Source organism: Physeter macrocephalus, chromosome 6, assembly GCF_002837175.3.
Source record: "Physeter macrocephalus isolate SW-GA chromosome 6, ASM283717v5, whole genome shotgun sequence".
Taxonomy (NCBI): Eukaryota; Metazoa; Chordata; class Mammalia; order Artiodactyla; family Physeteridae; genus Physeter; species Physeter macrocephalus.
The window spans coordinates 53,960,241-53,974,040 of NC_041219.1; the positions used below are offsets into that span (position 1 = coordinate 53,960,241).

The following is a 13,800-nucleotide window of genomic DNA, read 5'->3' on the forward strand; positions in this document are numbered from 1 at the left end:
CCCCGGCCCCCCCACCCCCGGTCCACACAGAGGCAGAGCCGCTCTGTCCTCCCCGCCGAGCTGCCCACGGGCGGGCACGCAGGGGCAGCGTGGCCGCGATCGCAGGCTGGCCCGGGCTGGGGGAACGAGAGCCCACGCGGGTACCCGTACTTCCCAAACCCGGCCCCCCGGGGCGGCGTGACGACAGCAGAACAGGCTCCGTGTCAGGAGCGAGGTCCTGGGTGCCCTGGGCCCAGACTGGCGCCTCCGGGGTGCTGCGGCGTGTGAAATGGCCACCGCTTCCTCTGCCTCCGCGCCCAGGACAGGGGTCTTCGAAGGACACCGAGTGGCTTTGCCGTCTGCGTCGCCTCCGCGGGGTCACTGGGCAAGTGGCGTGCCTTTCCTGGGCCTCCCTCAGGGAGCCAGTGTCCCAGTGGCCACGTCACTGTTGCGGGCCAGGCTGGCCACGTGGCCCCCGCCTGCTTCCCCCAAACCTCTTGGAGCTGAACTGTAGCCCACGCTGTGACCTCGGCCAGAGGCGCCCGTGGTAGAAGAGCGGGAAGATGAAGGTCCGGCCTTGATTTGACAGCTGCAGACACAGGCCCGGGGCGGAGTCCTGACCTGGCCCCGTGCACCCGTCGTCCTCCGAGGACCAGGGCCCGAGCCTCCGCGCCTCTGCCGCCCCTCCCCCAGCCTCGCACCACGCTCCCCTCCCCCCTCCCCCGAGGGCTCAGGCGTTAGTCAACCTCCAGAAGTCTGGGTTTAGTTATAAAGCTGCTGTTGCTGCTTCCAGCGCCTGAAAGCGTTTTACAGGCGTGAATTAAGGAACGTTCCAGCAAGCCCAGGAGGGAAGGGAGGGGAGGGGCCCGCGGTTCTCAGAGGGCCAGCTTCCCTGCTGGTGCCTCTCCGTTTCCCTGTAACTTCTCAGTCTCCTCAGGACACGCACACGGGTGCACGCACACGCATATGCACACGCGTGTGCGTGCACCAGCCCCCTTCACCCACCCCCTGGCATCCTTCCTCACTGCCTACCTGCCCTGATGGCCCTGCCACGCCTCCCTGACCCGGGCTGCCCCGGGGGGCTGCCCCGCAGACACCCCACACCCCTTCCAAAATCCACCCCCGGGTGTCCCCAGCCTTCAACTCACGCCACCCCCCGCGCAGTGGGCCGGTCATCCTTGATTCCCTCCCGTTAGGTGGGAGGGTCCAGGACCCAGACGGAGGGATTCAGACCCCGGCGGCCCGCCCGCGCCGGGTTCCTTGGGCCGCAGAGCAAAGCGCCACAGGCTTAAACAACAGAGACGGATTGTCGTGCGGTGCGGAGGCCCGAAGTCAGGCCGCGATGCCGGCGGGGCTGGTTCCTTCTGGGGGCCGCGAGGAAGAGCCTGGTCCGCGCCCCTGCTCACCCCCCGTGGCTTCTGGCCGTCGGCAGGGCTCCTCGGTGCTCAGAAACAGCGCACCGGCTCTGCTTCACCCTCACGCGGGGTACCTGCCTCTGCCTCCAGTGTCCCCTTCGTAAGGACGCCTGTCGTGTGGGATCAGGGCCCTCCCTGCTCCAGCCAGACCCGAGCTCCAAATGAGGTCACGTCCCCAGGTCCTGGGGGTTAGGACTTCAGCGTACACATCTGGGGGGACACAGTTCAACCCAAACCACTCTGTTCCTGAAACACCACAGATCAGGGGGCCCTCCCGGGCCAAGAGCTGTCACTGGTGGCCTGAGAGCCTCACACAGAAGTGTTCCTTCTCAGACACCGCGGTGAGCGCTGCTGACCGGGGGCCGGGGCTTCTCAGCTGGGACCTTTGTTTTCACGATTCCTCTCTCAGTCCCTGTCCTGGGCTAATGAGTCATACGCCTTAGTGTATGTAACCCTCCGTGATCGGTTTGAACGAGAGCTCTTCTCGTTCTGGTCATCTCTTCCTGCGCCTGTCCTGACCCCGAGTCCAGTCCCTTCTTTCCCACAACCCGCGGCCCTTCTGTCGAGCCGACGCGTGCCCTGCCGTTTGCACGTGCGCTTCCAAAGCGTGTGTTGTTCTGTGCGCGTGAATGCGTTTCACTTGCGTGGCGCTGTCGCACGTACACACGCACCGTGCAGACTCTTCAGCGGACGGCTCGGTGAGCCTTACACACGCCTGTACGTGCATGTCTGGGCGCGTGTGGTGACCCACGCCAGGCTGAGCTGTAGAACGTGTCCTGCCCGGCCTCCACCAAAATCAGCCCCCGGAGAGTCCAGGCTTCCGACTCCTGTCACGGTAGACTCCTTTCCCGAATTTCACAGGCATGGGTAACGCAGCCTGCCGTCTCCGAGGCTTTCCCACCCGCCTCCTGCACGCAGCTCCTCCCTCACTTCTTGTCTGAGACGTCGGTCTCAAGAGCCTCTGACCTGCCAGACCCGTGGGTGGGCCTTCGAGGGCATCTGGCCAGGGCTGCCGTCAACGTTTCTGTGCACGGCTCCTGGCGCACGTCTGGGCTTGTCCCCGTGGACGGAGGGGTCGCAGGGAAGCAGGCCCCCCGACGGGCTGCAGGTCATGCCCTGCGACCCTCCACGCCAGCAGCACAGCCAGTTCTAACAGGTCCCCTCTGGAGGGGTGCACGGCGTCCGGTGGCCTGGTCTGTGTTTCCCAGGCGACCCCAGGTGTGGAGCACGGATGCTGCATGTGTGGTCCTGGCCGCCCACGTGTGGCCTTGGGGACGCGCCCGAGCACGTTCTAGCCCATTTCTCAGTGCGGACTTGTCTTCATCCGCTATGTGTCCCCGCGGAGTCTCTCTTGCTGGAAAGAGAACCACGCCTTCTCAGTGGGCCGTTGCCCTTCAATCTTCTAATGGTGCGTTTTTGGGTTTTTTTGCGGTACGCGGGCCTCTCACTGTCGTGGCCTCTCCCGTTGCGGAGCACAGGCTCCGGACGCGCAGGCTCAGCGGCCACGGCTCACGGGCCCAGCCGCTCCGCGGATCCTCCCGGACCGGGGCACGAACCCACGTCCCCAGGGAAGCCCTAATGGTGCGTTTTGACACAGTGATAAATGCTCTTAATCTTCATGAAGCCTAAGTTATTAATTTTTTTCTTACAATTAGTGCTTTTTGTGTTTTAAGAAATCCGCCCAGCCCTGGGCATATAGTTTTAATTTACGTCAGGGCTCTCGTGTTATAAACCTCCCTTCTTCCCACTAGGGCCGTCTTCACTCCTCCTCCTGTGCCGTCCGCACGTCGAATCTGCCGTTTCTCGTCACGCTTGACTCTCCACCGCGTGACTGTCTGTCCCCGAGCCCTGCGCTCCCCGCGCGGTCGCCCCTGTGTCGCACTGGACGACACTGCTGGCGACGGAAGGTGCTCAGCACAGGGAACCTTTGTCCTCACACCGGACGGCTGTGCAGAACCTGGTCCCCGGCTGCCCGCCCGCTTCCCTCTGCTGAGCGACTTTCCCACGTCTGTGCAGGACGGCCGAGGAGGGGCTCCAGGCGCTGGGCCCGCAACACGACACCTGGAGCCGCAGGTCTGGGAGGCGGCCTCGGAACCTGCTTTTCCCGCAGCCTCCCTGGGGGATTCTGATCTGCCACCAGGGAGGAGCACTGATTGAGCACTTACCGTATGCCGGTACTGATCTAGGCGCTGGGAATAGCGAGCAAAGCAAACGGTATTCCTCCCGCGAGAAGAAAAGATGGATAATGAGCCAGAGAGACAAGTGAACGACACACGTCCAGCAGAGACGCTGAGGAGGACGCTCAGCGGGAAGGGGGCAGCGGGTGCCGTGAGGGCTGCCCGGTGCTGGGGTCGCGGGAAGGGCTCGCTGGCAGGGAAGCGACCGAACAGAGAGCCGACGGCCTCGGGGGACGAGCCGCGTGCGCGCCCGCCGGGGAAGCGCGGGCAGGCGGAGGCCACGCCGCTCCCCACCCGCTGACGCTCTGCAGCTTCCTTGCGGACTGGCTGCGCCTGGACCATCGCTTGCTGCGCCCAGACCGTCCTGAAACCCTGAAGGGGACATTCACTGGCCGGAGACGGCCTGCTGCCCACCGGGCTGGTTGATCACACAACTGCCGTCCCCCCACCCCCGGTTCCAGCAGGCCTCGGGTTTGGGGGACACTTTCTGCCACCACATTCTTGGGGGAGGTGGGCCCGGCCACAGCCAGGAGGGGAGTTGTGATTGGTTCGAGCTGGTCATGGCCGCATGTCCTTCAGGCGTGGGCATGGAGTGCAGTCCGGCCACTGCAGGATGAAGGGGTCTGCTAGGTGGTGTCTACAGTGAGGGGTCCCCACGGATGAGAGAAGCACGGGTAAAGTCAGTCCCCCTTCTCCTCAAAGATCTTACCACATCTGAGTGCAATGCCTGGAACAGTGGCAGCCATCCTGTGACCATGAGGGCAGCTAGCTTGAGGACAGCAAGTACTGAGGATTCCAGGGAAAAAAGACAGAGCAAATGGGATCTTTGGTGACAGGCTTCAGCTGCTGTGTTAGTCAACCCTGGAACCACCTAGACTTCCTATATGAGATGCTGAATTGTCGTTATCTAAGTCAGCTGAGGAGAGGTCCTTCTGTTACTCCCAGCCCAAGGCACTGACTGAGACCCACCCCTTTCCCACAGCCTTGGCATGTTTAGGTGCTCCCGTGACAGCTCCCTGAAGACGCAGGCCAGGAAGAGTCGACTTCCTACTCCTAGGACCTGGGGCCCGCGGTGTTGGGGCCTCTCAGGCTGCTGTCAGACTTGTCCTCCTTCACGGGGCACAGAGCCGGGGCAAAGGCCGGGGCACGCTGCTCCAGCCCTGGGTAGCCACCCTCCCCTCAGGTCGGAAGGTTCTCTTGCGTCTGCCTCCTCGGCAGCCTGTGGGCTTCCCCAGGGGTAGCAACCACCGTCGTCCTGGTGGCCCTGAGCCCCAGCCCGCTCAGAGCCGGTGCACGGCAGGGGCTCGAGAAACGGCAAAACAGGAAGAGAAGCTGAGCAGAGAAATGGGGAGGGGGGAAGCAGGGGGGGGAAGTGAGGAGGGGCCCCGGGACGGCTCGCAGGCAAAGCTACACGGAACGTGGCTTCCCCGGGGCACCGGCAGAGGCCCCACGAGGGGAGAGGTCAAGGCTGTGAGCCAGAAGGACAGGGACCAAGGGACCCAGAGGCCAGCGGTCACGGCCAAGTGAGCCTGCCAGCACCTGGTTCCAGAGGCCCCTGGCGCTCTCCCCTCCGCTGCCGGGAAATGAGGGCCCGGCTCAGGCTTAGGCGGATGAGCCTCCAGCCGTGCTTCCCCGAACTGCCGCGAGGCCCCCCCGGCGCCGGCGCCGCAGTAGCTGCTCACGTCCTGCACGCACGGCGCGGCTCGGCTCGGCTGCGGGCGCGGGCGGAGGAGCGCGCAGCGGCCCCCGGGGATGCTGCCGCCACCCGCGCTTCTCAGAGGCCCGCCCCTCCTTCGCGGGCGACGGGGGAGGACAGTGACAGGACGGGGAGGGCCGCGGGGCCGCGGGGCCGAGCGGTGAGTGGGCGCTGCCCAGCGCGGTCGGTGAGCGGGCGCGCACCGCACACCGTCCCAGGCTCCCGCCCCGCGGGGCCGGCACCACCGCCCCGTCCTGTCGGGGAGCTGAGAGTGAACAAAACCGAGGGGCCCGACCCTCGTTTCCCACTTGACCTCTGTGACTCTGTTCCCAAGGCGGAGCTAGGGGCCCCTTCCCCCGCCCTCTGAGGGCTCAGGGGCATCGTGGACTGGAACTCCAGCCCACCCCGCCCCGAGGCAGGACCCGGACGTCCCACTGGAGGACGCCGGCCAGTGGAGGAGCACCCTGCCTGCCCTTCCTGGCGCACCTGTGCTTCCTCCTCTGAAGGAGAGGGGCGCACCAGCTCCCCTGAAGGTGTCCCAGGAGTAGAGATTTGCCCATCAATCCTTGCACAGGAAGAGAACTTACTTGTGACTAATATTAGGGAACGTTTCTGAGTGCCAGGTCGTGAGCCGAGAACTTAGGCAGAATCTCCTCCGTACTCAGGGCATGAGGCAGGCATGCTGCCCGCATGACGCGCAGCCCCCGCTCTTCCGGGACTCGTTAGAAGGGGCGGGGCCATCCCCCTCCCATCTCTCCAGCCTACCTTGCAGCCCCTGGTAACTGCATCTCACTTCTGGCCAGCGGGTCAGAGCTTAATCTGCCAGCAGAGGGGGCCAGTGAGATTCTTGGGAGACTGTTTGCCTTCCTGCTTAAAAAAAAACAGAAGCATCTGGCAAGGCCCTTCTTCTTTCCCCTGCCTTGAACTCAGGCGTGATGTCTGGAAGGGCAGCAGCCATCTTGTGGCAATGAGGTGACAGGCATATGCGGATGAAGGCAGCGTGCAGATGAGGGAAAGGGGGAAAGAGGGGGCACCCAGACCCTGGCTCTGTGCTGACAAGTCCTCATTTGTTAGGTGGGCTTCCTGTTACTTGCACTGAATACACCCCTGCCCGACACAGACAGGAAATGTCATATCTGTCCCACAGACAATAAAAACGGGGTGCCCTGGACAACAGAATGAGGAAGAAATGGAGCTAGAGTTCGGACCCAGAGCCCGGACACCAGAGCCTGAGCTCTTATTGCCTATAAAGTTTGCTAAACAATCGACTCATATACATAAGATTGCAAGGAAAACATTTATCTTATTTAGAAGGGTAATTACAGGCTAATTACAAATGAGTCCTGCCTTCCTATTAAATCCAGTGCAGTGGCCCCGGCTCTCAGGGCCACTGTGTCCTTCCCCGGCCATGGTCACTTGGATGGCCCCTCACGGGCAGATCAGGGACTCACCAGGCTGAGCAAATGCAAACCCTGTTCTGATCCAGGCCGTCTGCAGCGGGATGGGGCCTTAGGCAGCCTGCAAGGACGCCACACCCCAGCCCAGACTGAGCCGTCCAGCCCGCGAGGGAGCTGAGCCCGTGAGGGAGCCTCTGCCCTGAGCCCTGCCTCCAGTTACAGGCACTTTCGGAGCCCCTCCCCGAGCTGCCACTCCAAGCCCACTTGGTCAAGACTTGATCTTAGCCTGAAGGACAGAGCCTTTGGGTTCCCTCTGTGTCCCCACAGTGAAGCTGCTGTCCTGTCCCGTCCCCGCGGGTGCTGCTTGGCCTCTGGCCTGGGCCGTGTCACATTGCCAGTGCCCCATGTCCCACCCACAGCATGTCAGAGGGGGCGCGCGGCCTGGCTCAGAGAAAGCCCTCACTTGTGGGTCGAGGAGGGACTCGCTGGCCGGTAGCTTGAACTTTCCCTTGCGCGCTGTTCCTGGGGCTGAGAGAGCGTAGAAATTCACCAAGTGCTTCACCACAAGCCCCCCAGCTCCCCAGGCCCCTCGGGCCTCCCCCACTCCCCCTCCCAAGCACACTCACTTCCTCCAACTGTCCTCTTCCAGGTATTTATAGACCCAGCAGGTCCCCAAGGCGCCTGGCCAGCCTGTAATTAGCCCGCGCCCTCTGCCCCGGGCGGGCTTCGAGGGGCCTGAGACTCTGCAGGCAGAAGTCGGGGACCTGGTGTCCTGCGGCGAAGGCACCAGCAAATCTAGGCTGACGCCAGGCTGATGCTGACGCTGACACCTGTATCCCAGCGGCGTTTCCTGTGACCGGTAGGGAGGATGCCTGTGGGACTAGCGGAGGCGCATGTGCGTTAGACACGCAGCATCCTGGCCTTGCTTCTCCGCCCCTCCTCCCAGGTTAAGAGCAGGATTGGCTAAGCCATTGGGGATCTGAGCACCTATCTCCCCTCAAATCTCTAGAAGCCAGAACCAGCACTTTGTAGCAGTGGATGTTTTAAAATGAGAAGCAGTCTCCGGGGGACCGAGCAGAGGGCCCAGACTCTGGCTCTGCCCAGGGCAGCTGTAGATGCCTCTCCCTTTTCCCCACTTTTTAAAAAATTGTGATTTAAAAAAAAACCCACATAACATAAAATTTACCACCTTAATCATTTCTAAGTGTACAGTTCAATACAGTGAAGTACGTTCACATCATTGTGCGACCATCTCCAGAACTCTACATCTTAGAAAACTGAAGCTCTGTCCCCATTAAACATGAACTCCCCGTCCCCTCCCCCAGCCCCTGGCCTCACCCTTCTAATTCTCTATGATTTTTTACCTCCTCCAGGGACCTCATATAAGTGGAATCACACAGCGCTTGTCCTCTGTGACTGGCTTGTTTCATCGAGCACGCTGTCCTCAGGTCCATCCATGGCGTAGCAGGTGTCAGAATCGCCTTCCTTTTTAAGGCTGAGCCATATTCCACTGTGTGCAAAGACCACACCGTGTTTATCCATCACCTGTCAATGGGCACTCGGGCCCTTCCAGCTTGTGGTGATTGTGGGTGATGCTGCTCTGAGCGGGTGCAGGTATCCGTGACATCCTCTGGCTCATCGGAAGAAGATGGGGAGACGGGTGCCCCTGCGTGGCTGCCCGGTGGTTTCCAGGCTGGGCAAGAGCCCTGGGGGAGCTCCTCAGAGACCCTGGGAGGGAGGGGAGGACGAGCCCTCACCCTCACCTCCTCCCACAGTGACCCCAGTCTCAGCCATACTTCTTCCTCACAAATCCACCTCCCTGAGCTGGTCGCTGTTTCAGGGGGTGGCAGGAGCACAGCAGGGACAGGCCAGACCACGGTCCCCGCCCTCGTGGAGGTCACACTGCCACGGAGGAAACGCCGTGAACACGAGACATGGAGAAGACCCCGTACGTACGTGCTGTTTGATGGCAGAGCCACCAAGGAGAAGGTGCTGGAAGAGGGGTGAGAGACGTCAGGGGCGGGTGATGTTTCAGACCCTACAGCCAGGACGGCGTCATCATTGAAAAGGGAGCTCATTGCAGTTGAAATGTAATTCACACGCCATAGACTTCACCACGTTACAGCACAGAGCCTGGCAGGCTCGGTGTGTTCACAAAGCTGTGCACCACCCCTATCGGATTCCAGAACGTTCTCATTCTGGAGGGCGAGGTTTTGAGTCAAGACCTCGTGCTGGTCGTCTCATCTTCTCTGGGCCCTGGGAGGCGGGCTGGCAGGCTCCCCGGGGCGTCTTTGGCTCAGCGGCTTTCACAGGGCGCAGCCGCAGGAGATGGAGCCGGGCGTGGGTCTCTGTGGGCGGCTGCTCCCCTGCCCCACTGCGCGCCCGGTTCCTTGGCGTCAGCTCGCTCCATCCAGGTTCTCAGGCCCGGGGATCGGCTTCCGCTGCTTCCCGATGAAGCAGCCCCAGGAGTCTGCGGTGCCCAGGGTTTCCCGAATACACTGTCCACTCCGCTGTAAAGACTCCCTTTATTAAACTCTCCCCAAGTCAACTCAAATGTGCCGTCCCTCCTGCCAGGGCCCGACCGACCAAGTCCTGATGGGAACACGGGGGCAGAGGCCAGGCAGAGCCACAGAGGGGACTCAGGCCCCCGCTGGAGCCGCTGTGGGCCCGTAGTGAGGGCGGGCAGCGTGTCATAGGCCAGGGAGGAAGGCGGGCCCAGCTCACGATGGGTCTGGGGCTGCAGTACGAGCTTTGGCTTTTACTCTCAGGAAGGTGGGCAGCCGCTGGGGCTCCTGAGCTTAGTGACGTGGGCCGACTTTAAAAGGACTCTCAGGGGCTTCCCTGGTGGCGCAGTGGTTGAGAGTCCGCCTGCCGACGCAGGGGACATAAGAGCTAAAACTATAAAATTTCTAGAAGAAAACTTAGGCGTACGTATTCTTGACCTTGGATTTGGCAATGGTTTCTTAAATATGATACCAGGGGCTTCCCTGGTGGCGCGGCGGTTGGGAGTCCGCCTGCCAATGCAGGGGGCGCGGGTTCGTGCCCTGGTCTGGGAGGATCCCGCGGGCTGTGGAGCGGCTGGGCCCGTGAGCCATGGCCGCTGAGCCTGCGCGTCTGAAGCCTGTGCTCCGCAACGGGAGAGGCAACGATAGTGAGAGGCCCGCGCACCGCGACAAAGAGTGGCCCCCGCTCGCCGCAACTAGAGAAAGCCCACGCACAGAAACGAAGACCCAACGCAGCCAAAAATAAATAAATAAATAAATAGATAGATAACATTTTAAAAAAAAAAGGACTCTCAGTGGCTGGGTTTAGAATGGACGGAAGAGGGGTAAGGGCAGAGTCAGGAGGCCAGCTGTCGGAGGCCCTGCAGGAAACAGGCGGGACACTCATAATGGGATAATTGGGGAAAAGTTTCTTTTCAAACGTACGAATGCAGAGGGCACACAGAGTAACCCAGGGCTTAGGAGCAGCTGAGCTGTAACTTCCTTCCAAGTCATGGGAGGGAAGCAGTTACTCCTGGAGTCTAAAGGGGGTGTGATGGTCAATTCCATGTGTCAACTTGACTGGGCCACAGGCACCAAATGTGTGGTCAAACATCATGCTGGCTGTGACCCTGAGGGTGTGCTCTGGATGAGATGAAGAGTCTATAGTCTATAACTCTATAGACTCGGGACTTCCCTGGCAGTCCAGTAGTTAAAACTCTGCTTCCCCACTGCAGGGCGCCCAGGTTCAATCCCTAGTCAGGGAACACGCTGTGCAGTGTAGCAAAAAAAAAAAAAAAAAAAGAAGAAGAAAAATAAATAAATAAATCTACAGACTCAAGTAAAGCAGATTGCCCTCCCTGGTGTGAGTGGGCCACGTCCAATCAGTTGAGGGTCTCAATGGAACAAAGGGTGACCCCTCCTGCAAGTAAGACAGACTCCTGCCTGACAGCCTTTCAGCTGGGACATCGCTTTTTCCTTCCTTTGGACTTGAATTGAAACATGGCGGCTCTCGGAGGTCTCCAGCTGTCAGGTCTTTGGACCCCAATGACACCACCGCTCTCCACGTCCCCGGGTACAGAGCCTGAGGCTTGGTCGGCCCCACAATCTTGAGAGCGCATGCCCTGCAATAAATCTGTTTCCCTTGCTAGACACATCCAACCAGTTGCGGTTCTCTGTAGAATCCTGACTAGTACAGGAGGAAGCCACGCAGGGGCGGCCCGTGAGGAGGAGCGGTAGTGCTGGGCCGGCCTGGGGTGGGCCTGCTCTCTCCAGGCTCCTGCTGGCTCCCCGCTGGACCCGGCTGAGTGGTCCATACAGACGACCCCCATGTGGGTGGGGCAGGAGCCTGGACGCCAAACAGAAGGCACGAGGCATGCGCAGAGGGCAGGACGCTGCTGTGAGCCAGGGAAGGAGCCGGGCTGGCCGGGGCCCGGGGGCCTGGGCTGGGCAGCAGTGGGCGGGCTCCGGATGCAGTCACGAGACAGAGCCGGCCCGAGAAAGAGGAGTCACGGCTGGCCCCGAGGTTGGGGCGGGGCAGCCAGAGGAAGGGGTTGCCAGTGACCAGAATAGCCTCCTTTGACTTCTGCAAAGATGTCTTTGGAAGAAAGGACCCAATTGCGAAAGAAAATGTTATAAAACCCCTGATGTGATAGTGGACATTTTGTCGACACACATCCCTGCACCACCGCCTGTGCACCTCGCCGTCCCCTGGAGCACGGGGGGGAGGGATTCAGCGATCGGGGAGACAGCCTGGGTGCAGGGCCTCCAGTACAGCTGTGTGTGTTCATAGTTGCTGGATGAAGGAAGGAAAATTGACGTGGAATGATGGGAACGACTGACCCTTCCTCCTCTGCTGTGGAACTAAGCCTGGAGCCCTTATTCCTTCCATCCGTCTGTCCTTCCATTGCTCAGAGGACATGTGGTGCTCACCAAGCATTGCAGTGCAAGGGTGTGTGCAGAGGGGGTGTGTGTGCAGGAGGGGTGTGTGCAGGGGAGTGTGTGTGTGCAGGGAAATATGTGCGGGAGGGGTGTGTGCAGGGGTGTGTGTGTGTGTGCAGGGGTGTGTGTGCAGGGGTGTGTGTTCAGGGAGTGTGCAGGAGGGGTGTGTGCAGGGGTGTGTGTGTGTGTGCAGGGGTGTGTGTGCAGGGAGGCGTGTGTTCAGGGGGGTGTGCAGGAGGGGTGTGTGCAGGGGGTTGTGTGCACAGGGAGGGCAGGGCTGGGGGCACACACTTCTCTCCCGCAGCGCAGGCCCAGGAACACCTCACTAGCCAGCGCTCTCTGGGCAAAGGGGGGAATGTGTGGTCTGTATGCACAGGAGCTTAGCTTGGGTTACAGACTCTTTTACATCTTTTGTGACCCTGTTCTTCTTCCTTCCAGTCCCCCTACCTCCCTGTTCTGCCAAACTTGCAAATCACTATTGTCCCATGGATGCGGGGTCGCAGCGGGTGAGGTTTAAGTTTGATTTTGGAGAGAGCTAATATAACCGCTGCCCAGTCTAGGAACAGTCTGACTTCCCCCAGCGTCCTCTCCCCTGTTCCTGTCTCTGCACCCCTAACCGCACCCTGAACCCTCACACCCTCCCTCGCTCCCACCCCACTACCCTCGAGGTGGCAGTTTTAAGACAGGTGCACAAACGTTTGCTGTTCTTCCTATTGAGAGGTGGGGGGCCCGCATCTGCTCCCTCGGAGCCCAGCCCCACCTGGCTACCAACTGGTAGCCCATGGAATACACGAGGCGAGGCTCCGTGACTTCCAAGGCAGACCACAAGGCAAAGGGTTCCACTGCGTTCTCTTGGGATCTAACTCTCAGAGCCCAGCACCGTGCTGTGAGGAAACCCAAGCAGCCCCTGAAGAGGGAAAGTCAGTCTCCCAACCCTTGGCCCCTGCTGAGGTCCCAGCCAACAGACAGCACCAACCTGCCAGTCGTGTGAGCGAACCATCCTGCAGGTGGATCCCCCAGCGCCCGTTAAGCTGCCCCAGCTGACACTGCATGGGACAGAGATGAGCCTTTCCTGCTGAGCCTTGCCCAAAATACCCATTTGGGAGCTAAATAGATAATTGCTTTTATTTTTAAGCCACTAAGTATAACTTAGTATGCAGTAATAAACAACTGATATCTCACTATTTCCTTAAAAAGTATACACAACATAGTATGCCCATGGTTTCCTACTTTTGTTCCTTCTGTTTCTTATATCTTATCTGTTCCTTATAATGACCCCTTCAAGAGGCTCCTATTGGTGAACTCCTATTCATCCTTTAAAGCCCAATTCAAATGTCCCTTTCACTATGAAGCTTTCCCTAAAATTTCTCTCCCTCTTTTTCCCACAATAAGGAGAAAATGATTGTCCCTTCCACTATGGTGACAAACGCTTCACTTATGCATCACAGCACTCAGCTTGATTTAGCTGAGTGGTGGGTTTGAGACCAGCCTCCATGGATAGACTCTAAGTACGTATATCAAGCATCATGTCCAGTCTTCCTTCTAACACTGTGTCTCTCATCTCCAGTGCCTGGTGAGGGCCCGACACCAGGAAGATGCCCTAGGAAAGTGGGTTAAATTTATGGGGGTTGAGATGAAAGACTGACCAAGGAAAAGCTGGGATACTCTTCCCCTCATAGCCCTTAAGAATAAAGCCGCATGTAAGTTCCCTCCTCCCTGGCATGAGTGATATGCCTTCCTGGACGACAGGTGAAGGGTGAGCCCTGAGGTCGGAGGGCCAGAGGGCTCTCTGAGGTTGGTAATGCCCTTAGCTCTTGCTCTGGTCCCACCCTTCATTTTATTCCTGCTAAGAAATCCCTCCTCTGAAGGATTCAGCTCTGAAGTCCTCTGCCCTCCCCACTGCACCCCACAGCTCCTGGGGTTTCACCAGATGCTGCAGCAAGAGGGGCCCAGTAGCTGGAGTGGGCCGCAATCGGCAACGCATACACAGCAAGATATATTTTAGAGCCACTGGAAAGCGTCTTTCTCTGCACAGCGGGTAGGGGCAACACCTCGTGCTCTACCCACCACCCTAGTTTCTTTGCAGGAGCTCTGAGGGCTTCCCAGCAGGCTGGGTAGACCCAGGCCACCACCATGCCTGTAAAATGAGCCATGTGACATCGACAGAGATTTCTAGCAGTTCCCAGGCTTAGACTGTTAGAGTTGGTCATGGCT

General features: G+C 60.0%; 1 protein-coding gene across 1 annotated transcript in view; it reads left to right on the top strand.

Moving 5' to 3' along the window:
* The first annotated feature begins 5,181 nt into the window (after window positions 1-5,181).
* The window catches only part of CACNA2D4 (calcium voltage-gated channel auxiliary subunit alpha2delta 4), a 101,747-nt gene continuing 93,128 nt past the window's right edge, over window positions 5,182-13,800 (top strand). The window contains exon 1 of the mRNA XM_024128972.1: window positions 5,182-5,427. Coding sequence (XP_023984740.1) covers window positions 5,182-5,427 — 246 coding nt within the window. The remainder of the gene's footprint in view (window positions 5,428-13,800) is intronic.